Here is a 23,452-nt window from a genome sequence, read left to right on the forward strand (position 1 = left end):
ATGATTTAGGCGGGAAAAAAAATCACTTTGGCAAAAAATGACAGGCCAATAAGACCACTTTACTATAAGGCTCCCCTTTTTAATCTCTAAAGCCTTTTTCAATCACAAAAAAATTAATTAAGGATGAGAAGGAGGAAAAAAATCTGCCTGTTTCTTGCCAGACAGTGAATCAAGTCTGTTCATCTATATATCTTATCTAGAGTTGTAATTCTAAACATATTAGACTAATTTGTAAGCACAATTAACATTTATAAACATATGTTTCTAGCTTATAGTCTCCTTCTCACGCTCAATTACTGCATAATAATGTTTTTTATAGCGTTTATAGATGAACGGATAACATATCTACAAACTATTTAGTAGCCATCTACGAAGAGGAGCCTTATTGTAAAGTGACACCCATCATTTAGTGGCTGTTTCTGCCAGACGTTTCACTTCATGTCAGAATCACAATTTCACGTTGATGCCGTGGAAGAGGTCATGTCGTACTCTGAGGATCTCAGTCTTGACTGGACTGCCAAACTTAAATTTAAACATGACCCATGTTTTTCTGGGCATAAGCTGAACATCTTGTTTAGGTTGTGTCCCGTCACTCACCATAGACAAACACAGGCATGAAGTAACCCGCTGGCAGAGGCAGCGTGCAGGCCAGGACCAACATCCACATCTCCGGATCAACAACAGAGGAACAAGACGGTTAAATCCTTTCGGCTCTGCTGACACCTGCACCGATGATGAGTCACTCGCAACTTGCACGCAGGGAAGTGTGTGTGTGCGTGTGTGTGTGCGTGTGTGTGTTTGTGTGCCAAATCAGTTTTTGCTCTCATGAATACTGAATCTGTCTCATTTCCATTTGGATGCAGCATGAGGAAGGAAGCCGTAGTAAACAAACCCTGAACCAACTGCACTCAAGTGTGCGTTGAATTTATGTTTGAGAGGGCGTCTGAAGCTCCTCGACAGGAACACATTTCTACATTTGAAACATTTCTTTTGAATGAATGCAATGAAATAGAGTGCGTAAAATCACTCCTTGCATTCGCAGCCATGGTGTCTAAATATTATGTGTCAGACATTTCTGCCTGAAAGGTTACAATGGCTTTTGTTTGCGTTTTCTATTGTGAAAATGTTAATGCCTTTATGCCTTTGAGGAGTTGGAAGGCTGGTGGAAAAGAGCAGATCCATAATTGACCTTTAAATTATTTGTACCTTCATGAGCAGAAAGAAAGCCAAGGACAGGAAAATGGGGGCGCCCGACGAGCTCCACTCCAGCGAGTCCAGCTCCAGTCGCACAGATGCATTGTGGGACTGAGAGCTCCATTGTCTGCTGTCCAGGAGGGAAGTGAGGAGCTGCTTTGTGGTGCACTGATACACAGATAAGTGACATTTAGATTACAGTCTGACCTCGACCAAAGCTGGTGTGAAACAAACAAACCCATAAGTAACAAGGTGCTTATTCCCCCGAGATTTTTTGGGCTGTAAACTAAAATTAATTTGGGGTACATTCACCGTAGATCAGTCCATGTTCAAAAGATTATACGTTACACAAACACCCATTGTTGATCATTTTAAAAAATATTTTACAAATGAAAATCTGAGAAGAGAGGGATGTATTCACCTCTTTAAAATCCAATTGTCACCACAAGTCCCCTGTTAGTAAATAGGATAAACTCATGTGCTTTTTCACCTCATTGTAACTCCAGCTGGTCAGACGTTTGTTAGAGAACGTGAAACAAAAAGAGTCACAAAGACCAAGGAACACAAGCGGTTAGGAGGCTGAATAAATATGTACCCCAGATACTTTTATCTGTAAAACAAACTTGAAAAGCACATATTCTTCTTTAGGTATAGGAAAAATCAGGATACCTCTATTTTAAACAATTTACCAACAAACAAACAATATAACCAGCTTATTGATTGTGTGGCTCAGCTTTTAAATGCTCTTGACTCTCACCTTAGAGGCCAGGTATTGACCTGCGGAGTGGGGAAACGTCAGCAATGCCAGAAAGAAAACAACAAGACCAGAGTACAGACCCTTCCTGCAGAGAGGTTTTCACACAACACAGACATTTGGTTCTTTGTTTTGTTTTGTTTTTTCATTTAGATGCTCTGTGTGTTCTAGAAAAGAAGTTAATAAATGAAAAATAGATCAATAGTATCATTATGGATGCTTTTAAAAGACTCTGCAGGTGACTCATCACTGTCTCACACTCGCATTGTAAAGAAGTCTCACTCTGTTGTCAGCATCGTAAGGAAGACCCGATTCGTTTTGGTGAACTTCAGGATCCAGCGGTGGCAGAAGAGGTAGAAGCGGCTCCCGGCCCCGCACAGCAGCCTGTTTTCAGACAGCGACACAGTCCAGAATGAGAAACCTGGGAGTCATTTTCATTCAGGCAGCAATCGGAAGTCATTAGACCTGGGGAAGGGTTGCAGAGGAGTGAGGCCAGGAAATAATATAAAAGAGAGGGGGAAAAAACTAGAACTGCTAATTAAAACTGAAGGAAAACACAGAGGAACTTACTCTCTGATATTAATATTAAAACCAAATGTCAGTTTTTATGAGGCAGCCAAAGACAAATTGAGGTTTTGTTGAGCTAAGCAGAAGCTGTCATAGTCAACTAACCCCAGTAAAGCAAACAGCAGGATCTCCAGTGGGAAGAAAGGTGTAGCGGTGGGGAAATTGGTTTTGAACAACGCCTGAAGAGTCTCTGCGGACACAAAGCAAATTGGAATCAACAGTCGGGCAAAGATCTAATATTCACTCACATATTGCACTGATGTTTTAATGAAATTTACAGTTAGCCCAAATGCATTGGATAGTTGTTATTTGTTATTTACAACACTGCTGACAAGTGAACATGTGAAAGTGTTACATTTACCTGTAGATCAGACCTGGTTCTTTGAAATAGATGACGTTTCTGTGCTCCGTTAAACGAATAGTTTTGAATTTTTGAGGTTCAGTTGAGAGGTTAGTTGGGTGGTAACTAGTTACATTTGCTCAGTTATATTTACTTGAGTAACTTTTTGGAAAAATGTACTCTACTAAATATATTTTACCAGGCTGTACCATTTACATTTACTGAAGTAACATAATGAAGTATTGCTACTCACTTCAGTCAAATTTCTGGTTTCCTCACCCACTGTGAGTAACTTCACATCATAAACAACAAGCTTGTTTTATTGAAAAACTCACACATGGACACAAACCTGCAGTTTCTTTTTTAAGTTTCATACTGAAATAAATTGATTTGTTTTTATTTGTAATTATGTCGTTTATGTTAATTATTTCATTTTGGGTCCTTAAAATACATCCAAACATACATACATTTCCACTTAACTGGCCCGTCTGATGGTGCATTTTTTAGAAATATTAAACGCTTGATGTTTTTGATCAGTTACTCAGTTCTTGAGTTGCCTATTTGCCAAATACTCTTGAGTAAATTCTTGGACGTCTACACTTTACTTTAACTTGAGCAAAAAATACATTAAAGTAGTGCTATTCTTACTTGAGTACAATTTTTGGATGCCACCCACCTGCTTGTCGGTAATGTCTCAGATGATATTACAATTGTACATTCAGAGTATAAACATAAACTGCAAAATGTACTGGTCATTTTTCCCCAGTTGCCTCGACTCCTTTTCTTTCCAGTTTAAATTTGCTTTTTACAGCACTGCTTTGCGTCCATTCTTTGTCTGATCCCTCCAACGTTTCACCAGTTTACTTCCTGTGGTTCTTTCTTTCCTTTCTCCAGCCATTATAAGTTCATTTTTCCTCATTGAATACATCTTCACAATGATTCAATGATACTTGGACCTTTTTCGGTAGCACAATGTAACATGACTGAAAACGTATCGCTTTCTACTTCCCCTTCTTGGTGAATGAGTCTTTGTAAATAACGTCCCTGAAACAAATACGGTAACAGTTTAAAGGGTTACAAAAAAAAAAAAGCATTTCCATTAAGTTTCAACCTCTAAGAACAACTAAACAGGATTTATACACAAAAAAGACGCAGTCTCATTAACTCTTTATACAGCTTATAACCTTAAATAACAGAACCTCAGTTCAAAAGTGTTGTAAAATTTGCTTTCTGAAATGTAATCACATCAAATCCAGACAACACTGACGTTGCGTCTCGATTGACAGACCCTTCACCTCCATCTCTGCTCCACACCGACAGCAAGTGAAAGGTCAGACCCCCGCAGGCAGCCGAGAAGAAACACGGGCAGTAATGCCTCAGGGCAAAGTGAGAGCTCATCACCTCCACACTGAACAGCACACCTACACCACAAATGGACAAAAACATATTACAAATATGTACATTTATAGTATGATAAGATAGCTTCCTGTGTTGAGAGGCATGCATGTTTTATTTCAGGTGTTACAACGCAACCTATTTTTATGTTAGTTGTGTCATGGCAATGTTGGTCTCACACTCTGGTGTCAAGAATTGGTCTGAAGGACAAAAAGATGAACAAATAGACATAGAGGGGAAGAAAAGGTTGAAACCGTGGATTCGAAAAATACCTTCTCTTACTTGTAGGGAAATTGTATATTTAAAAAAATTTGATATTTTCCCTCATTTTCTATAAATACATTTTGTACAGAAAGCAAGGCTTTCTTGTTGTGTATTAAGATTTGCTTTATCAATATTTCTCTGAGCCCTCTGGTGGTTTTTCAATGTCTTGTGGCTGTTTGTCCCAACATCATTATCAAATTATTGGTTTTTGTTATGTGCAACATGGTTCTCTGCCCAGGGCGCCATCAGGGCATGACACACTCATTCAAAAAGAGAAAACGTTTTTCATTGATTACTTGCACGTGTCAATGGAGATGGGGCGCCCCCTTGAGTTTTTACAGTGTAAGCACTGCAAGCAGAGCAAAGTTGCATTTATCATGATTTTCACAGCATTTAGACAACATGAGACAAACTCTCGACCAAAATAAATAACACTGTGAGAGGTGACACGACCTGAACCTAAGTGATCTACTATGAACAGAGATTCTTTGAAACATATTGCAAACTTTTTTCTAAACTCCAAATTTAAAAATATACATATTAATTTGCTACATGTAATTAAATTAAGTTTGCTAAACTTAATTTATTTATGTTTTGCTTAACATGATCACTTCATGAACTTAATATATTTACTTAGATAAACTTAATTTGATCACTTTACAAAATTAACTACAATTTTTAAGTTGGATCACCTTTTTATTTTTTTTTTATTTTAAATGTGTTAAGAAGCAAAATAAATACATAAAATTCTCATTGTGTTTTGACATCGGAACTACCTTACAATGAGACTTGTTTCAAAGCTGTGAAGTAGAGCACAGAGTAGTTACACCTGGGCTTATTGTTTCTTCACTGATTATGTAAAAATGTAAAACCAACAACAACAAAAAATCAAGAGTACTGTGCACAGTAGCAAGGGCTGCAAGAACCATCATAGTTTCAGATTCATACTGTGTGTGTTGCTTTATTTTGAACTCTATACATTTTTCAAAAAGACTAAATAGATGACCAAATGTTGTGTCAATGGAAAAAAAGACAAGTTATTAAAGAATCTGTTCTGAAATGGAACTTTAGGAACAGTTTTAAGCAGCATGTCTTCACTGATCTATGAAAAATACCAAAGACAGAATCTGAAAGTATATATTTAGATCAAATCTCTCACTACACTGTGTGTGATCCTCCAGAAGCAAAATAAATGTAAGATGCATTAAATTTATATGAAGTAAACCAATGCGGCACATGCATTAAATATGTCCTTTACATCAATTTCTCTCACCACTGACGGGCGCTCCAAAGCAGCTTGCTACTCCAACCGCAGCAGCTACAACCATCATCTCTGTTCCTGCATCCTGGAGATCATAAAACACATGTTGTGGTGAATAATTCTCATTCAGACCTACACAAACTAACTGCAGCTGATATTTTGTGCTTTGCCCAGACAGAAAACCATAACGTTTGAAATACTTAGGAAAAAACTGGTGAAAAATCCTAATGATTTCCTGAAATCAATGAATATACAAACTATATGGATTTGGAAATGGAAATAGAATGAAACTATAGGATTTAAACATTTGAACAAATAGTTGGTTTTACCTTCTTTTTGCCTTGAATGAGTCTGCAAAGCCTGTCCAAATAGGCTCCTAACATGGTGGAAAGATGCACAAATGGACCCTGAATTTAAGAGGTTAAGAGGGAGAAAGTTTTAAGAAAAAAAAAACAAAAACAAAAAAACACCTGCAGTGTGTATTAGCTGCATGAGTACATCTATATTATGAGAAAATTGTTGCTCCAAATCATTACTTACAACTTTGCCAAGGAAAACAGTGCTGCCTGCAGCCAGTGTGCAGGTAAGACCCAGAAACTTAGTGAACATATTAGTGAGAGACAAGTAATGAGGCACTTCAATGCCAGACAGCATGGTTCTCACTTCTGGTACACCGGAGCCTGAGTAAAAATAATAATGGAACATAAACCAAAAGGCAGAATAACAATCGAAAAGGTCCCACTAACGAAAAATAAGATTAAGCCTAAAATGATACTTCATGGATTCTGAGAAAGGTTGGGAGACATCAAGGACAGTCAAAGAGGCTGAAACTGAAACGTTATAGAATATTTAGTTTGCTGATGTGAAGAAGTGTCTCCAAATTTCATGTCATAGTCTTTCACTGGAAGAGAAAGAACAATAAACTAAGTTTGCTGAGATATGCTATATTGCTAAAAGTATTTGCCCACCTGCCTTGACTCGCATATGAGCTTAAATGACATCTCATTCCTAATCCACAGGGCTCAGTACGGCTTTGGTCCTCCCTTTGCAGCTAGAACAGCTTCAACACAATGCAGTCAGACAAGCATCAGTTCTACTGGCAACCTCCAAACCCAGACTCGTCCATCAGATTGCCAAATGGAGAGGAGAAGCGTGATTCGTTTCTCTAGCGAACGTTCCTCCACTGCTCTAGAGTCCAGTGGCGGTGTTCTTTACACCATTACAGCCAACTTGGTGATGTATGGTTTGGATGCAGCTGCTCCACCATGGAAACCCATTCCAGGAAGCTCTCAGTTCTTCAGCTAATCTGAAGGCCACATGAAGGTTGGAGGTCTGTAGTAATTGACTCTGCAGAAAGTTGGTGACCTCTTTGCACTGCGTGCTTCAGCATCAGCTGACCCCGCTCCAACAGTTTACATGGCCTACCACTTGATGGCTGAGTTGCTGTCATTCCCAAACACTTAAATGTTGTCAGTCTGCATGTCTAGGTGTTTAATTTTATACTCCTGTGGCCATGGAAGTGATTGGAACACCTGATTCTGATCATTTGGATGTGAGCAAATACTTTTGGCAATATAGTGTATAACAACATAAACACTAACATTTCAGCAACAAAGCCAGATTTACTGGGATTTACATGAAGCCATGACAGATTTTGACAAGAATCATCTTGGATTTTTTATTTATTTATTTTTACCTCAGGGATATTTCATTTTGTTCAGGAATAGATAATTCTAAAAGAAACAAAGTAACAGGGAAAATACACTTATTTTTCTTCTATTGATGTTTTCCAAGATAACACTGATGGTGACGGTATTCAGACCCCACCAGGGAGAAATCCTGAAAGGGAGTTCCATCAGAGATATAGGCAATGTAAAGTAATTGTTTGTGGACAAACCTGTGGAGAAGGGACAGATGTTATGGGAGAAAGATGAGGCGAAAGCACAGATGCATGCTGGGTATAGAGTCCAGCAGAGGAACTGCAGCAGAATGTGCCCTTCCAGCTTTCCATAAAGCCACAGATGAGCTGAGGATGTAACAAAAGATCACATAGTCATCCTCCTCTGCATTTCCATTTTGTATTTGCTCTACATTCAATAAATATTCTTCCTCGTTAGATTGCCTTCCTCACCAACCACACTCTTCCAGGACTTCATGGAAGAGTGTCAAGGAGAAACTTGTTGTCGAGATAAGCATTTTCGAAATACTGTTCCAGTTTACCACCGGTCAAGCAGGGACACGTTAAATGTAAAACAAACTTTCCTGGTCAGACGAGACCAAATATGGACTGTTTGGACACCATTCAAACAGAGGATAATTAACACTGCACTTCACCCTGAATACATCATTCCCAAAGTGAAACATGATACTTGTAGCATCATAATGCCTGGACTCTTTTCCTCAGCAGGGACAGGGATGTTAATGAGACTTTGTGGGAGGAAGGATGGAACTAAATACCAGAAAATCTTGGAAGTAAACCTTGTGGAGGCCACAAAAGACTTAAGACTCTAATTTCAGCAGGACACTGGCTCTGAACAGAGCCACAGCACTGCAATTAATATTTTTTGTTGTAAAAAAAAATATATTGAAAACCAACTAAACTTATCTGCCTCATAATTGTGCATTGCTTTGTGCTGATTTGCCACATAAATTTCCAACAAAAATACCTAAAAGCTTGCATTTGTTATGAAAAAACTGTGAATACCATTGCTAGAAACTTTCTTGTGCTCTCTCAGATTATAATTCACAGAAGCTGACAATGTGTGTGTATGTTTGTGTACCTTGCAGCAGCTTTGCCACACTGAAGTCCATGAGGAAACTTAGGACGGCTGTCAAAATGCCCAAAGTAGCGAATCCATACCACTGAATCCCACAGACGCTTTCCAAACAATCTCTCAGCTTTAGCAGCTGCCCTTTAACGACAAAAAGTCATGTGATTTGTGACAAATCGAAACGCCTTTAATGTCTGCGCCACACAAAGATTTATTTTTTCTTTGGAAACTTTCTCCGTAGCTTCCTGATTGGCATTACAAAGCTGTTGTAGACACACATTTAGGTAGAGGACGACGCAAGAGCAAACTGAACAGAATGACTGACGAGACTTTTCCCCACTTCTTCAAAAAACGTTAATGCAGAAAGATAAGTGTTAGAGACAAATTGCCATTGAAATAGCAAGAGAATAGAGGAAAGGATATTCATGCAAGGATGGACTCTTGTTAGCAAAGAAAATTGGGAAAAGAAACATTCATGGCCAGATTCCTTAACTTTGTAAATTACACGTCGACAAATCAGAAAATATTACTTCTCATCTTCATAAGCTTGATGCGTATCGCCTACTTTGTCCTTGAACTTATCAATAGCTAAAATGAACTATTACAGATACTTTTCCAGATTACTAGTCTTTGAACTAAAGATTTGCTCGTTTTTCACATCACTAACCTTTGACATTTGCACGGGTTCCCTTGTATGGCTTCCATGAGTCCAGCAGAAGTGGGGTTACATTATGGGATGCTTCTGAGTTATTTTCTTGCTTCTGGGCATTACCTTCCTCCTCTGTTTCTATCTCCAGTGACTTATCAAAGCTCTTCATGTTGCCCTGAAATATAGTAAAATGCAGGAATCAAATATACATGAGAGTGAAATATGAGTTAATGAGGCAGGTGGACTCACCTTCTGCTTGGAGGTGCTGAGTTCTATCAGTAAAGTTGTAAGCAGAAGTGTGTGTGGTGTGGCTAGGTGTGTATCTGGGTTGTGACTGACCTCTGTTAAGGTATTTGCATAAATGTGATGGAGCGGTCATGCTTGGAAGAGTAGCTAATATTAACTCTTTGGAGGAACATTTGAAGGTGACCTTCATTTCTGTTTTTCACAGAATTTTATTGACTCCATCACTCTACGATTTTTACATATATAGAATGTTATGTTGTAATTTCAGCCCGTCAGCAAAAGTTTAAAGAAAAATAAATGTATTGCAATCATTTCCCTTTTTAACACAGGTGTATTTTTGGATTGTGGCGCATACAAATAAATATAATATAGCATGCATTTGTTCATTCATTTATTCACTTTCTCATCACCAAAAAGTGCTTTTGATTATTAAATTAAGTGTCTAAGCATCCACCTGCTCCTTCTGCATATTTGTCTTCATTTATAGACTTAATGCTTGACTTTTAATTATTATTATTTATTCCAACACTTTTAGAAACACAGTCTTGGACATAAATTATTATTCCTGCCTGGGCTTTTCCAAAAGTTATGGTTTCAAATACCTTTTTCTTAGAATACCCCCAATCCTGTAATTGTTTCACACTTCATAGGAAATCAAAGTATAGCCTCAGTAACCTGTTGAAGGTCAATGTAATCATTGTTCACACCATTTGTCTTTTTTTTAATGAGCTCTTAGCTAATGTTTATCTTCCTCAGCTATTTCTTCCATGTATGCTTTTAATTAGCACTTATGTTATTTTTAGAGCCTTGGAATCAGCATGATGTGAGCACCAACCCTCTCACATCCATATATACAAATACAAAGAGAGAGAGAGAGAGAGAGAGAGAGCGAGAGAGAGAGAGAGCGAGCTCCTATCTGTGTAAAACTTGTTTCCATGGAAGCGGCGCACAGAGACAAAGAGTGTGAGTAGTTTCTGAAAAATAGAATGTAAATCCAATTAATTTATAAAGCACTTTTAAATCAAATGCAAAATTATATAGTAGGCTTTGTCATTTGGTGAATATGTACAGAACAAAGAAAGAGAAAGAAAGTTAGAAATCACCCAAGTTTTTTCTGAGAGCAGAGGGAATCAAATGGTGTTTTTTAAAAAAAGAAAAAAAAACCTGAAAAATAAGTAAAATGGAACCAAAATGTATAAGTTGAAGTTAACTCTTCATTGCATTATAACACATATATGTACCATTTAAAACTGTCCATAAATTGAACTGCAACTGAGTGTCTCAGAGGGGGCAGATGGAGCTTCTGGCTCTGCAGCTCCCCTAGTGGTGACTAAAGGACATGCAAACTTTACACTAGCATTAGAAGAGAACATATTTTGTCATAAGCAAAGTCAATCAATTTGCTTATACCAGCAGTTTGATCTAGAGTATGACATAGAAAAAGGTTAGGCTAAGCCAAAAAATTATAAATAGCCTTGCTAAATTTAGTTTGTAAGTGATTTTTACAAAAAAAAAAAGAAAAAAAAAACTTTTTCTGCTGACAGAAAGCAATATTAACATGTGGTGAATGGTTTGAGTGCTGTAATGTCAATATTTTTTTTTCCAGATATAATGGACAACCATATAAATAACTTTGTTATTGTTTTCATTGCATTGTTTCGTTACCTTTAGAGAGACGGCGGTCTGAGTTCCTAACAGAAGTAAACTTCCAAAAACTTCTTGAATAGAAAAAAAAAACTTAAATTAAAACAAAAAACAAACAAAAAAGAAAAAACAAAAGAACTTGAATCTCACATTGCTGTTTAGTATCAGTGCTGCATCACAGCTAACTGCAACAGGAAGCTAGAAAAGAAGCAGTTTAAAGCTCAAACGAGGTATTGCTTGAGTAATGTGGGGATTTGTTTTCATCTCTTGCTTTTATTTCAGGACTTGCAGACCGTTTTGGTAGATAATTATTGGTGGGTGACGTTAAAAGAGTATTCATAGCATACATTGATTTGTTGTTGCTGTCTTACAGCAAAGAAGCTGATTACATAGTGAATATATAAAATAGGGTTTTGGTTGTGGAGGCATAATGCAACCCTGTATAAACTCTTAACGACATGGATCAAAAACCAGGGAGCAGGTGGTGGGCCAAACCAGTAAACAGCATGATGAAAAGCAGCAGTGCTTGAAACATCACTTGTTTGGTGAAGGAGATAACATTAGTTTGGAACCCTCTGATGTTTCAGCTTTTTGTTGTTGTTTTTTCCTTTGTGCTTTTTCTATTTTCCAAGAGAAGCAATTCGACTGTGGATTATTGCAGTTTAAAGGGAAGATAAATCACATTGGACAGTGTTTGTAAACTCCTTTTCCTGAGCTGCAAGGCCAGACATGTGGGAGCTGGAGAGTGAAGGTGATATCAAAGCAGCCTGCAAGGACAAAGTGGTAAATGTAAAGCACAAAGGCATTTGTAGTTAGCTCAACTCAGAATTTAATTTGAAGCCGTAGCTGCCTCTAATCAAGAATATACTACATTATTGATTTCATGCAACAACATGCACAATGTGAGGTCTATTTTTAATAGAAAACAGAACAGTGAGACACACAAATGTTATTTCAATCCTATTCAGTTCCATTTGCTATCTGCCAGAGCTTCTTGATTAAATGGTTGTCAGTCTAGTCTAGGTTACATTTTGCTCTTCATCCTCTGGATCAGATTTTTGGATAACTTTTATTTGCAGTACAGTGGACCCCTGTATGTAGCTAAATCGGGGCCATAAAATTTGTTCAAAATAAACTTTTAACAGACGTTTTGTTTGTGTCTTGGAAACATTTTAATGATCTGTTTTAGATTGGTGAAGCCCTTGAACCTTCACCAATGACGGCTTATCCTGACTCAAATGTGTGGTTCACCAACTCTGCCCAGATGTGTTCTTGGCCTGCTGCAGATGGTTGAGTCTCTGGTCACAGAGACACACAACTCAATGAACCACAATGAAAAGGGTGAAAATAGGTGTTTGGAAGAAGATTTTAATTTCTTGAATGAAATAATTAAAAAATATTTACAAGCATTTTGAGATAAAACTCCAGTATGGAATTTGGAAAGTTTTCAAAAATATAAAGCAAATCATGTAAATTTACTAAAAACTACTTAAAGTCAGGCTCCATTGACATTATGGAAACATGTCTGAGTCATGGAGTATTTTCCCCCAGTGTATTATAAGCCTGGCAGGCCACCAGGCTTTACTTGTTCCCCCACCAGGCTAGTTTTCTGGGGGAAACCTTGCGTAAGCAAAAATCAGTGCATATACAGACACACACTTATAGCTCGAATACTTGATAACTATATCAGGGTGTCTTTTATATAGCTTCCTTTTACTTGGTTGCTTTCTCATAAATTTAGTTTTCTTTTTGGTATCCCAGAAACAATTGCTAGCCACATTACAGCTTTATGTGTGTACTTAAAGTGATGATTTGGATAATTTATCTGAAAAAAAAAGAAAAAAACGTTGCTCCGTTTAGTGTTAAACCTGATTACAGAATAAATAACCTGGCATCAGCCATGCAGCATGTGTTTATTTCCACTCACTACAAAATACATAATCTTAATGCCTTCAGGTGGCAATCACACTGGCTGCCTAGATTAGACGAACCTTTTTATTAAAGGTGTAATGATTTCCGGAGCTTAGCAGCACACGTCTCTTGCACCTTGTGATTTAGAGCTTCCTTGAATCAGGCCAGTTGCTATGATACAATCTTTTCTGGCTTTCCCTCCAATTGCTCTTTTCTTCATGAAATACAACAGGGCAGGAGTTCTTGTGTATGAGAAACTCGTATTTTGGGACAGTTCATATTTGTGATTTTAATTCAATTTGTGTGTTTTCACATCCTGCTAAAACTAAATCAGGAACACTGAAAACGAAATACAACGCCGGATCTTAGGACACAGCATCTGTCTGTCTTTGCACCCTAAGAATTGCTGGGTAAAAAATGTCATTTTTACCCAGCCTTGTTTCTAACCCAGACAAGGCCTGGGAAGGAAACATAGCAAGGTTGGGTTTGATCCATCATACTTGGTTATGTTTTCAACACCCTCAAGAAATGGCTTAAAGTGACTAAAGTAGAGTGTGTTGAAAATAATAATCCACAACCTGGATTTGTAAACAAGTCATAATTAGATTAAAGTAAAAATCCATTCATTGTCTATATACCATTTAACCCTTGCAGGTTCACAGATGGTAACAGTTTCCAGAGGACAAGGAAATGCTCTGGCAGGATGCGAAACCAGTATCTTCATGGCGGAAGGCAACGGTTCTAAGATATTATATTATTGTTGAACATGACATTCAAACACCTAAATCTTACATAAACATACTTGTTTTGTTGTTTTACTGTTGCAAAACCTATGGCCTGCTTTCCTCCAAAGGGGAAATGAGCTCTTGTGGAATGGATAACGGTGCGTTCCAGTTGTAGTCAGAACTGGGAAATTCCGATTCCTAGTCAGAAAAATAATTTCCTTATGTAGAGTAAAGCTTAAAATAATGTCCGTAAGAGGTGTTGCGAACATTATCGATGTTGAAATCCTGACTTCTCCAACAATGTAGACTGGAACACTTTTACGTGTGACATGGAACACAACTCCATGTCGCACAGCATGAATACCAAGGTGATTGAATCCATGTGCAACATGTTCAACATGATGGATTCTGAAGAAGAAAGCTTTTTCTAATCACAATTTTTCACTAACTGGTTAAAAAAAAACACTCAACACCTATCCCAGCAACATGAACCCAGCATTTGTTTTAATGAAATAACCCCGCAAATTTTAGAGTGAGTATTTCAGGAACCATTCCAGCCTCTCTTGCTCGATAATCTCCCATCACAGTCACGTTTGTCAGCCTGTCATTTCTGCTCAGCTTTTGAAGCCTTTCCATCAGCACTCATCTCTGCCTCACTGGGAAAGCAGCCTGGTCACAAGCTTGACAGTGTACTGGAAAATACCCAGTGGTTGTTTGGATTCTGCATCCTGTCGAGTAATTTTCATGATTTGTGCACCAACTCGTTATCTGAAATAACCTTGGCAGCTATTGAATTTCTATTTTTTTAAAAACGAACAAAATAGCAGTGTGCGATATAAGTGTGGGAAGCATGACAGATGATATAAGTGAGAGAAAAAATATTTCACTCATAAATCCTTAATTATCTGTCCACCTGATGGCTTGAATCTTAATGATGGCTTAAATTAGAAGTTCTAAAGACGAATGCCAAAGAAAATCAACAATATTCTTGTTGTTAGGAAACCGAGGGGGCGCTGCATGTTCCCTGTTTGGGAGGAGGTGAGTTGCTAGGCTGGATTTAGACCCTGAGCAGGGGGCTCTCTGCTCTACGGTGATAAGGTTGAAATCAAATAATACTTAGTTGAGTGATCTGTAACATCTGGTAACCTTAGAGCTATCTTCAATAAAGAAGTCTCTATTTGGCAGCAGGCACCTGGGGGGCTTTTCAAAGATGATAATGGTAGATGTTTAATGACTGGTGGAAATCTCTAGCAAATCAATGGATGTGTTTGCATGTCTTGAATTCTGTGATGCATACGGCATAATGAAACTTCAAAGTGCGACTCGAATACACAGCATCAGAGAGCCCATAAATGGATTTAAATGGATTAGCTGTCTGCGACGCTAACTAGGAAAATAAAAGAGCAGCGTTTTCTAATCATGACCGGCTGCACACCTCACGCAGATATTAATAGTCACCAAGTAATGTCACCACTAAGTCCTCTGTTCCTGCCTGTGGGCTTTGTTTTCAAGCACATTCTTTCCATCTTTGTTTTGCCCTTAACTTATCTGCAGAGATATGAGGCAGGGCGTTCCCATTTAAAGAGACAGAGGAGACGGTATTTTTCCAGCTGATCGGTAGCAACTGGACTTTAGAGTTGGTGAAGTACAAACAGTCAGTGTTTCTTTGGATGTAGTTTTGTCACACTGTGTTCAGTTTTGTCATATTACAACAATTAGTATATATCAAATTTTCAGTTTATATGAACTACAATTAATAGATTGTCTTAGGGGAAAAAATGAAAAGTTCAGATTAGGATGTCATAAGTTTCTGATCAATTCCCAACATTTGAATTGAATCTGTGGATGTATTTAAGGACAATACCTGAAACTCTGTTTTCTTGTGTGGCATCATGGAAACATTAGGTAAAATCAGCCATGACATCAGGAAGCATGAGAGGTTCGAGCCAGAGGTCGTATCGGGGGCCAGCGCCCCTGTAGAGCTGATCCTATACTGAGGGAACACTAAATAAATTTCTTATGATGATATGTGCTGGCCTTTGGACCAATTAAAATATATTTTTTTATGGTTTTACTTTACAAGTACAATAGGTACAACTTTTAGATGTCTGAAAGTTTTATTTAAGTAAAATATATTCAAGTTTGACTGCAGTTTCAATGACCAGCCATTATGCTGTTTGGTGAGGCAGTTTCTATGTCCTAGAAACTGACATGTTTTTAGTGTGAAAGGTGTGAATTCACACACAGAACAAAAGCTAAAGGCCTCGTAAAGATGCCGGTTGAAGGTTTTAAGCTCATCATTATTCAATGACTTCTTCCTAGCAGAGACAGGAAGATGCAATTTCAAAACATACTGCATGCAGAGCGCTGTGAAGTTTTTGCATTTATATTTATGATAACATCTAGTTCCATTCATCTGGAATTGAACTTGATTTGCCTCAGAAGATCTGTTGAAATCTGTTACAAGTATAGTGTTTAACTCTATGGTGTTTGTCATAATATGGATGTCCTCCATATTTTTGCCTCTTATAATTTTATCAACCCAAATATGCACAAAGCAAAATAAACAGTTTACTTTTTTTCAGTATGCTTTTTAAAAGCCAGAAAGCTCACCATCTGTTTTGACTACCATCAGATATTGTGTAGAGTTTGAATAAGATCGTCGCATTAAATTCTAAAAATCTCTTTTTCATTTCTCAAATAAACCATATTTTACAGAAACGTAAACAAAGTCTCTTATTGTTGGGAACAGATCTGCTTCATCTTTCATTGCCAGAAAACTTCTTCTTCCCCACGTTTGATTACGGGGATTTTATTTGCATGAACGATTCTTTCTGAACCTGCTGGATGCTGTCTACCATAGTGCTTTAAAATAATAGTAATAACATTAACCTATGGCGTATAAATCAATGCTAGATTGTTAACTTCATACTTGACGACTATTGTATAAACACTGCAGCCCCAAATACCAGAGCCTCTTAGCCCTCAGTGCTCCAATCGATTCAGTCTTTGAAAGAAACTTGGAAGTTTATTGGACATCTTTTATTGTTTTTTTTATGTTTTCATTTGTATTGGTCTACCAGTTGTGTTTTAGGGTTTTTGTTAGGGATGGGTATTCATCGTATCATTTATTGTAAAAAAAATTCTTATCGTAGTGAGAGTTTTGATTTATGTTTTTTACAATAAATTCCCACTAATGATGTTTTTAAAAAAAAAAAAAACATGCTGTCTATATTGTTGTGATTGCTAGCTTTAGTATTTTTTTTCCACTGTTTCTTCGATGAAAGTATTATTACATACAAATGAATTTGAAAATATGATATGCAAGAAATTTTAGTGATTTAAATCACGCTTATTGACGTGGCTGGTGTCCTGAAAAAACATATTGCAAATGGATGTTTTGGAGTGCAGTATTTGTGTTTGATGTATCATGCAGTCTCAGTCATACATTTACCTAAAAAAGTAAGTAACACATAGATTTTATCATCACTTTTATCATTAGCACAATAGTACGTCAAAATATTGTGATAAAACTTTAAGTCCATATCGCCCAACCCTAGTCGTTGTTTTTGTCCCTCTTGTGGATCTGAACAAAGCTTGACAGAACAAATTAAATTGATACAAACATCTAAAAACGGCACTTTTAAAAAATATTGCATTTCACGAAAGATACAGTTTTTTCTGTAAGTGAAAAAAGATTCACTGCTGGATAGCATCTTCAACGTTGTGTGTTCGTTACACTCGAGACGAAAACGAATAAACAGATGATTAACAAGTGATCAGAGAGATTAAATAAACCCTCTCTAATGAGATCACACCACCCTGTAAAAAACACCGGACTGCAAGTCATTTGATGGCAGAGCAGTCTCGGATCCGGTTTCAGGTCAAAGATGTGGGGCTGAATTTTAAGAAAGCTGAAGATCCAGACAGAAGAAGTGATGGGGTGCAGTGAGAGTCAGAGAGTGGACAGAGAAGCTATTTTAGGGATGATGTGCCTGGAATGACAACTGTTGTGCCCCTCTGCCCCCCTCTGCTCATTCCCTAACTCTCTCTACAAATCTCTCTCTCTCTCTCTCTCTCTCTCAACCTCAGGCCCTTCATCACGCAAAACTTTTCCAACCACAGACTCTCCTCTTCATCCCTCTGTGCGTCTCACGATAAAAATAGAACAATATTAGCCTTTTCCAAATGAGCTGTGACACATGTGCCACCTCCCCAGCATGCGTGACTATATAATGTCCAGGAGTACTCTGCTGTCGGAGAGCAGGACAAGTCCTAAAGAAGAAAAAAAAACAGACATAAAAGGAAATCATTCAGGAGAACAAAAAGAGTTGTGTGATTTATTTTAAATATCCAGAGCTGCTCCAGGAGCGATCCACTTCTCTCCGCCTCCTTCTGCTCTCCTCCTCTGCCTTATCCAGCACTTGCGACCATCCATGAGTGTGACCAACTCCTCTGCCTATCGATCGGAGCGCAGTTTCCACCAGACCTCGTCCTCGACCTCGTCCTCTTGCAACCCTTACATGGAGAAGAGCCGGGGGCTGTTTGCCGAGGATTTTGGATCCTTCATGAGGCCTGGGAGTGACGCCTTGGGATTTTCCAGTAAGTTGGGAGGAAACTTTACACCCTTAGAGCTCATTTTGTCAGCAAAAAAAGTTTAGAAAAGTGCAACTGGATCTGTGAAAAAGTGATTTATTTTTCTTCCAAACAGGTGATAAAACATGTAAGTAAAGGGGTCTGAGTAAAGAGGGAGTTTGATGTGATTGATGTGAGTGAACAAAATCTTTCGTATGGGAGACAGCAGAAAAGATGCAGCTGATGCAAACAAAACAAATGCAGAAGTGCAGTTTTTCCTGCACTTTTCTGGCTGAAGTATAGAGTAAGGTCATGAAGCGTTTCACTTTTAAAGTGTGCTGTTTGTTCTTGGACTCAGCAATACCTCCAGGTGGGGTGTTGCTGCATATACAGAGTACAAGTGTCAAAATCCGACATGGGAACTTTAAATAAACTCACACCACGGGATGGTGTCCTCTATAGGTCCAAGGTCACAGTAGGATTGTTTGAAACCCTACACCTACTCCATGTCATAGGATGGGTACACACGACATGATGATATAAAGGGCCTAAAGATTCAAACATCTTGAACTTGAAAGAGTGAAGGGTCTTTAGGATTAAGTACAGCATAAATGTAAAGTGGAAGGACAAATGTTTCCTGATTCCCTTTGAAAAAAGACCCAGTGTGACTTTTCAGATTGAAAAGCCATGATAACATAAGTGAACAAGCAACAACATGAAGACAAAGGAACACAGCACTTGGGTCAGAAATGAAGTTGGGGAAGTGATTAGAGTAAAATAATATCTACTTTTCCTACATGCAAAACTTCTGCCTGACCTGAGGCATACCATCTCCAAGGTGATATTTTGCCCTTAATGTACGATATTTTTATTCTGTTTTTTTTTTTAAAATATTCTATCTTTGTGTGAGTCTATTTGATGTGTTGTCGTTTTTGCTGCTGTTGCACAGAAATTTCCCCACTTTGGGACAATAAAGAAATGTCTATTCTTCTATTCTACTCTATGTGATGGTGGCAGCATCATGTTGTGAGGATGTTTGTCTTCAGCAGAGACAGGAAAGCTTTTCAACTTGATCACTCCTTTCGGAGGCTGAATGGAGCCAAATGCAGGACAATGCTGAGCAAAAGTCACTGTGAGGCTGCATAAGACTTGACACTGGGGTGGAGGTTTACCTCCCAGGATGATGAAGACTCAAAACATGCAGACACAGCTATATTAAGGTTGTTTAGATTAAAGTACATTAATGTGGTGGATCTTAGGTCTAAAAACCTAGACCCAAAATCCGGTTGTGAATGTCTGGCAAGTCTTTTCTGATGTGCGTTGCCTAATCTGACTTAGTTTGAGCTACTTTTTTTTTAAAGACAGAATAGGCATTAATTCTATGTATTAATGGTAGAGACATTCCCTAAGTTTTTGCTACAGTAATTGCAGCATAAGGTGGTTCTACAAAGTATTGCATCAGAATGGATGAATACAAAATCACACAATGGTTTTTTTTAAATTATTATTAGAAAACCACAAATAATTTTTCTTCCACTTCGCGTGTATGCTCTACTTTACGTTGGACCGTCACATGAAACCCAATGCAGTGGAGAAACATTTGAGGTAGCTCTACTTGCAAGGCGTCTGAAAGCAGCAGTTCTGGACAGACTCCTGACTGTGTGACTTCACATGCCGAGTATCTGGGATGACGCCTGCATAAGGAATGAGCAAATGGTTGCTGGGTGATCAGAGTCTACACACACACACACACACACACACACACACACACACACACACCACGCATACATACAGAGAGTCAAAATGATGTCACATACTGAAACTAACATGTGCAGTCAGAGTGCACACACTGACACTGACAGTCGTGATACAGTACTTTAGTGAACCCAGAATCCTGTTGGTTTCTGGATTCACTAAACAAACTGGATATGCCAGACAGGAAAAATTATTTTCTACTAAAACAAACCAGCTTTTAGTGTTTAGTAGATGAGTTCATAAAGATAAACAACACAGAGCATGTATTGTGACAAATCCTGAAACCTGGTTCTGACAATCCTTTCTCCTCTACAGATTTATTTTTGCTCCTATTGTTTTCTCTACAAGCTTCTTTTAGACAGACAAAAGCAGTGCATGTGCAGGAAAACGTCTATACCACTTTGACAGATCAATATTGGGAAGATGAGCCATTGTTGAACACTGCCATGGTGTCTGTAAGGTAAAGACGGAGGGAACAGGGAGTTGAATCCACCTAGTTGGCAGCTGATTTATGCCTCATTTATGTTCGGCTGAACTTTCCAGCAACTCTTATCATTCAGCTGATTGACACCAGCTTGTTGCTTTAATCAGCAAGTATTTTGTATTGCCTTGTAGCTGAAAATGGGCTATACAAATAAAATGACCTTTACCTTTACTTTTAAGATCATGTTAAGTGGTGGCTTTTAATACTGGTTATAGGGGCAGTTGGAGGCTACATGGGGAGGTGCTCAAGTACCTAATTAAAAGAAATCTCTGCACTGCACTCTGAACAGTTTTTTTTATTGCTCCTAGGCATATGTAGTCAGATATATGCTTTATATGCTTTGTGCAGCAGTGGACCGCATTATATCCTGTCGTAGAAATGAGTTGATTGTCTGGATTTTGCTAGATCATGGATTTTGATAAAGGGGCTCATCCAGGGTGCAGTTAATGGCTATTTTTGATCTGTGTGCACAAACAAGGACAAAAAAAAACACTTTTTGTTCCAATGTCACAGCTGTTTGAAATATTCACAGAAAACGTAGTTCTCGAGGGACGGCATCCTGCGTGTTTTAGTTCAGCCTGTCAATGTTTTTCTTAGGCCTTCTAATGATCCAGGTGCGTTAAACCAGGGACAGAACTGGGTGGCATAATAATTGCTGTCGATCCTTTGCGATGGTTGCTCTCTTCTGCTCTGCTCACCACACAGATTTCCCACGGCCTGGTATTCCCACGGCCCACAGCTTCACAGCTCCAAAAATATACTTAAAAGTGGAAAGGAGGCTTCTTCCCTGATACTAATTGTTTAATGTCAAATTCATCTGTTGGGAGGAGAAAAGCTCAACAAGCTGCAATGTAGATGATGAGTTTTATAGGAAGATTTGGCTGAGTTGTCAAAGGAGGGTTTTATTTTACCTCCTTCATCATCTGGCACAGTTTATGGTTTCAATAAAACTAAATGTTCCTGATCAAGCATATAGACCAGAAGCTATGCTATGTTATGTCATATCAATAGTGCATGGTAACAGAACGTGATTTTTCTTTAAGTTCCAAGAAAGACTAAAATTTTTGCTATAAGAATTATTAGTGGTGCCTACGAATAATGCAGATGGCGACTTCATTAAAAACAGTTATTCCTTCACATGGCACTTTTTTCCCCAATGGCACCAATACCTGCTAACATATTTAACTGTACTTTCTTTTAACCAAACATAATTTCTGCTTTTTGTCTGGTGTTTTCAGGTGGGGCTGGAAATATCAAAACTATTGACGATTCGTATCAGTTTACAGTCGACGTCCGAGACTTCTCTCCAGAGGATGTGATCGTAACAACATCCAACAATCAGATAGAAGTCCGTGCGGAAAAGGTGCACAGTGTGTTGGATTTTTAGTGTGAGAAACAGAAGCGTTGGTCCTCCATAACATCCGATATCTGTCTGCAGTTGGCCCAAGATGGTTCAGTCATGAACACTTTCACCCACAAGTGCCAGCTCCCTGAAGATGTGGACCCGACCTCGGTGACGTCGTCCCTGGGCCCTGAGGGGACTCTGACGGTCCGGGCGCGTAGACAGCCGGCTAAACACGAGCTCGCACAGACCTTCCGCACCGAGATCAAAATCTAGAGACAGACCGACTTCCTCAGCACAAACTCACCACTTTTTGTGTTTTTAGAGCTAACAAATGTACCTTCAGTGGTTGAGGATATGATTTGTCATATATAGCCACAAAAAAGTCAAATTACCTGTTCCTACATACAGGTTGAAACAAAAGGAGCACGTACATAAACTTGCAGGTGCCAGGAGATTAATTATTGCATAATTTCACTGACTCACAAACATAATTCAACAATTCTTTTAATACTTTATATCCCTGCCACACAGGTACATATTGGCCGTTTGTTTCAGTGACATCAGAAGACATGAGTCCATGGAAAACGAATATTGTAGCAGACACAACTTTGTCATAAGCTAATCTGTCCAAACATTGCTAAAAAAGAGAACTGCAACTTTCACACACCGTGTAAAAACACAGCACAGTTACACACCTCAGCATACCGGATGATTGATACAAAAAGAGAAACTGATGTCATGACCTAGTTTTTGATTGCTTTAACAACTACTTCTCTGATCACTGGGGCATTCGTAGCACCTTCAAATTTCATATCCAGATGGTCAGTTGATCCTTAAATATAAACAAGAATAATCTAAATGGTGATGTGTTAACAATCACCCCATCTTCACACAGCAGGGCACAGCCTTGATCCCATCACACATGCCTCAAATCAGTCTCTCATTTCAAACAATACTAATTCTGATATGTCATCTATACTAATTTATTGTATTTTTTTGTGTGACAAAACTTGCAATAAACATGACTACAAATAAATACAAATTTCTGTTTTGCTTTTCTTCTTTTTTTTTTTTTACAGAATATACCACCAAAAAAATTAAAAAAAATTTAACAAATTTTATTTTATGATGTATTTATTTTAAAAATTAAGCAACATAAGAGTCATTATTATGTTTCTTCACGCTCTATTTTAGGACATATTTACAAATTTTTCATTTCAGCTCAGTAAATATGTTGATTTTCATTTGGGTGGAGTCAGAAAACAATTGCCCCAGAGCTAAAGCTTATTATCAACACCACATGATTCTCTTCTCCATCCAATTTATTACAGACTGCCTGGTACAGTTAAACATACAACTGGTTGGAGTATTTCCTAGTTCACAAGAGGAAAGTGACAACCACAAGGCCGGCTATTGGCAAAATCGATCTGAAACTGAATAATGATTTAGTAACTGCTTTCATCATGAACCCTCTAGTCATGTTGTGATGAAATTCAAATAAACTATTCAAAGTGAAAGTGTTAAAAATGTATTTGTTGCATAGCACCCTCCAAGCTTATTGCCAACAAAAAC

General features: G+C 38.1%; 2 protein-coding genes across 2 annotated transcripts in view; one reads left to right on the forward strand and one right to left on the reverse strand.

Moving 5' to 3' along the window:
* clcnk (chloride channel K) overlaps positions 1 to 9,596 on the reverse strand; it is a 22,346-nt gene extending 12,750 nt beyond the window's left edge. Inside the window, 13 exon segments of the mRNA XM_015056081.1 lie at positions 557 to 667; positions 1,207 to 1,362; positions 1,952 to 2,036; positions 2,231 to 2,332; positions 2,621 to 2,705; positions 4,151 to 4,276; positions 5,788 to 5,860; positions 6,105 to 6,182; positions 6,316 to 6,455; positions 7,673 to 7,801; positions 8,556 to 8,687; positions 9,214 to 9,370; positions 9,445 to 9,596. Of these exon segments, the coding sequence (XP_014911567.1) occupies positions 557 to 667; positions 1,207 to 1,362; positions 1,952 to 2,036; positions 2,231 to 2,332; positions 2,621 to 2,705; positions 4,151 to 4,276; positions 5,788 to 5,860; positions 6,105 to 6,182; positions 6,316 to 6,455; positions 7,673 to 7,801; positions 8,556 to 8,687; positions 9,214 to 9,364 (1,368 nt within the window). The 5' untranslated portion in view covers positions 9,365 to 9,370; positions 9,445 to 9,596.
* Positions 9,597 to 17,827: 8,231 nt separating this feature from the next.
* Positions 17,828 to 22,919, forward strand: hspb7 (heat shock protein family, member 7 (cardiovascular)). Its single transcript, XM_015056082.1, has 3 exons — positions 17,828 to 18,323; positions 21,774 to 21,898; positions 21,974 to 22,919. Exons 1-3 carry the CDS (start codon positions 18,158 to 18,160, stop codon positions 22,151 to 22,153), a joined length of 471 nt encoding a protein of 156 aa, XP_014911568.1. The 5' UTR covers positions 17,828 to 18,157; the 3' UTR covers positions 22,154 to 22,919.
* The last annotated feature ends 533 nt before the right edge of the window (positions 22,920 to 23,452 follow it).

The sequence above is a fragment of the Poecilia latipinna genome, unplaced genomic scaffold, assembly GCF_001443285.1.
Source record: "Poecilia latipinna isolate Pla-1442-1.1 unplaced genomic scaffold, P_latipinna-1.0 Scaffold1352, whole genome shotgun sequence".
Taxonomy (NCBI): Eukaryota; Metazoa; Chordata; class Actinopteri; order Cyprinodontiformes; family Poeciliidae; genus Poecilia; species Poecilia latipinna.

What these genes read in the sequence shown, in the direction of transcription:
- hspb7 (XM_015056082.1), top strand. Translation starts at nt 18,158, where the DNA reads ATGAGTGTGACCAACTCCTCTGCCTATCGATCGGAGCGCAGTTTCCAC. An exon ending in TGACGCCTTGGGATTTTCCA is followed by an intron (nt 18,324 to 21,773) that starts GTAAGTTGGGAG and finishes TGGTGTTTTCAG; the next exon opens with GTGGGGCTGGAAATATCAAA. An exon ending in TAGAAGTCCGTGCGGAAAAG is followed by an intron (nt 21,899 to 21,973) that starts GTGCACAGTGTG and finishes ATCTGTCTGCAG; the next exon opens with TTGGCCCAAGATGGTTCAGT.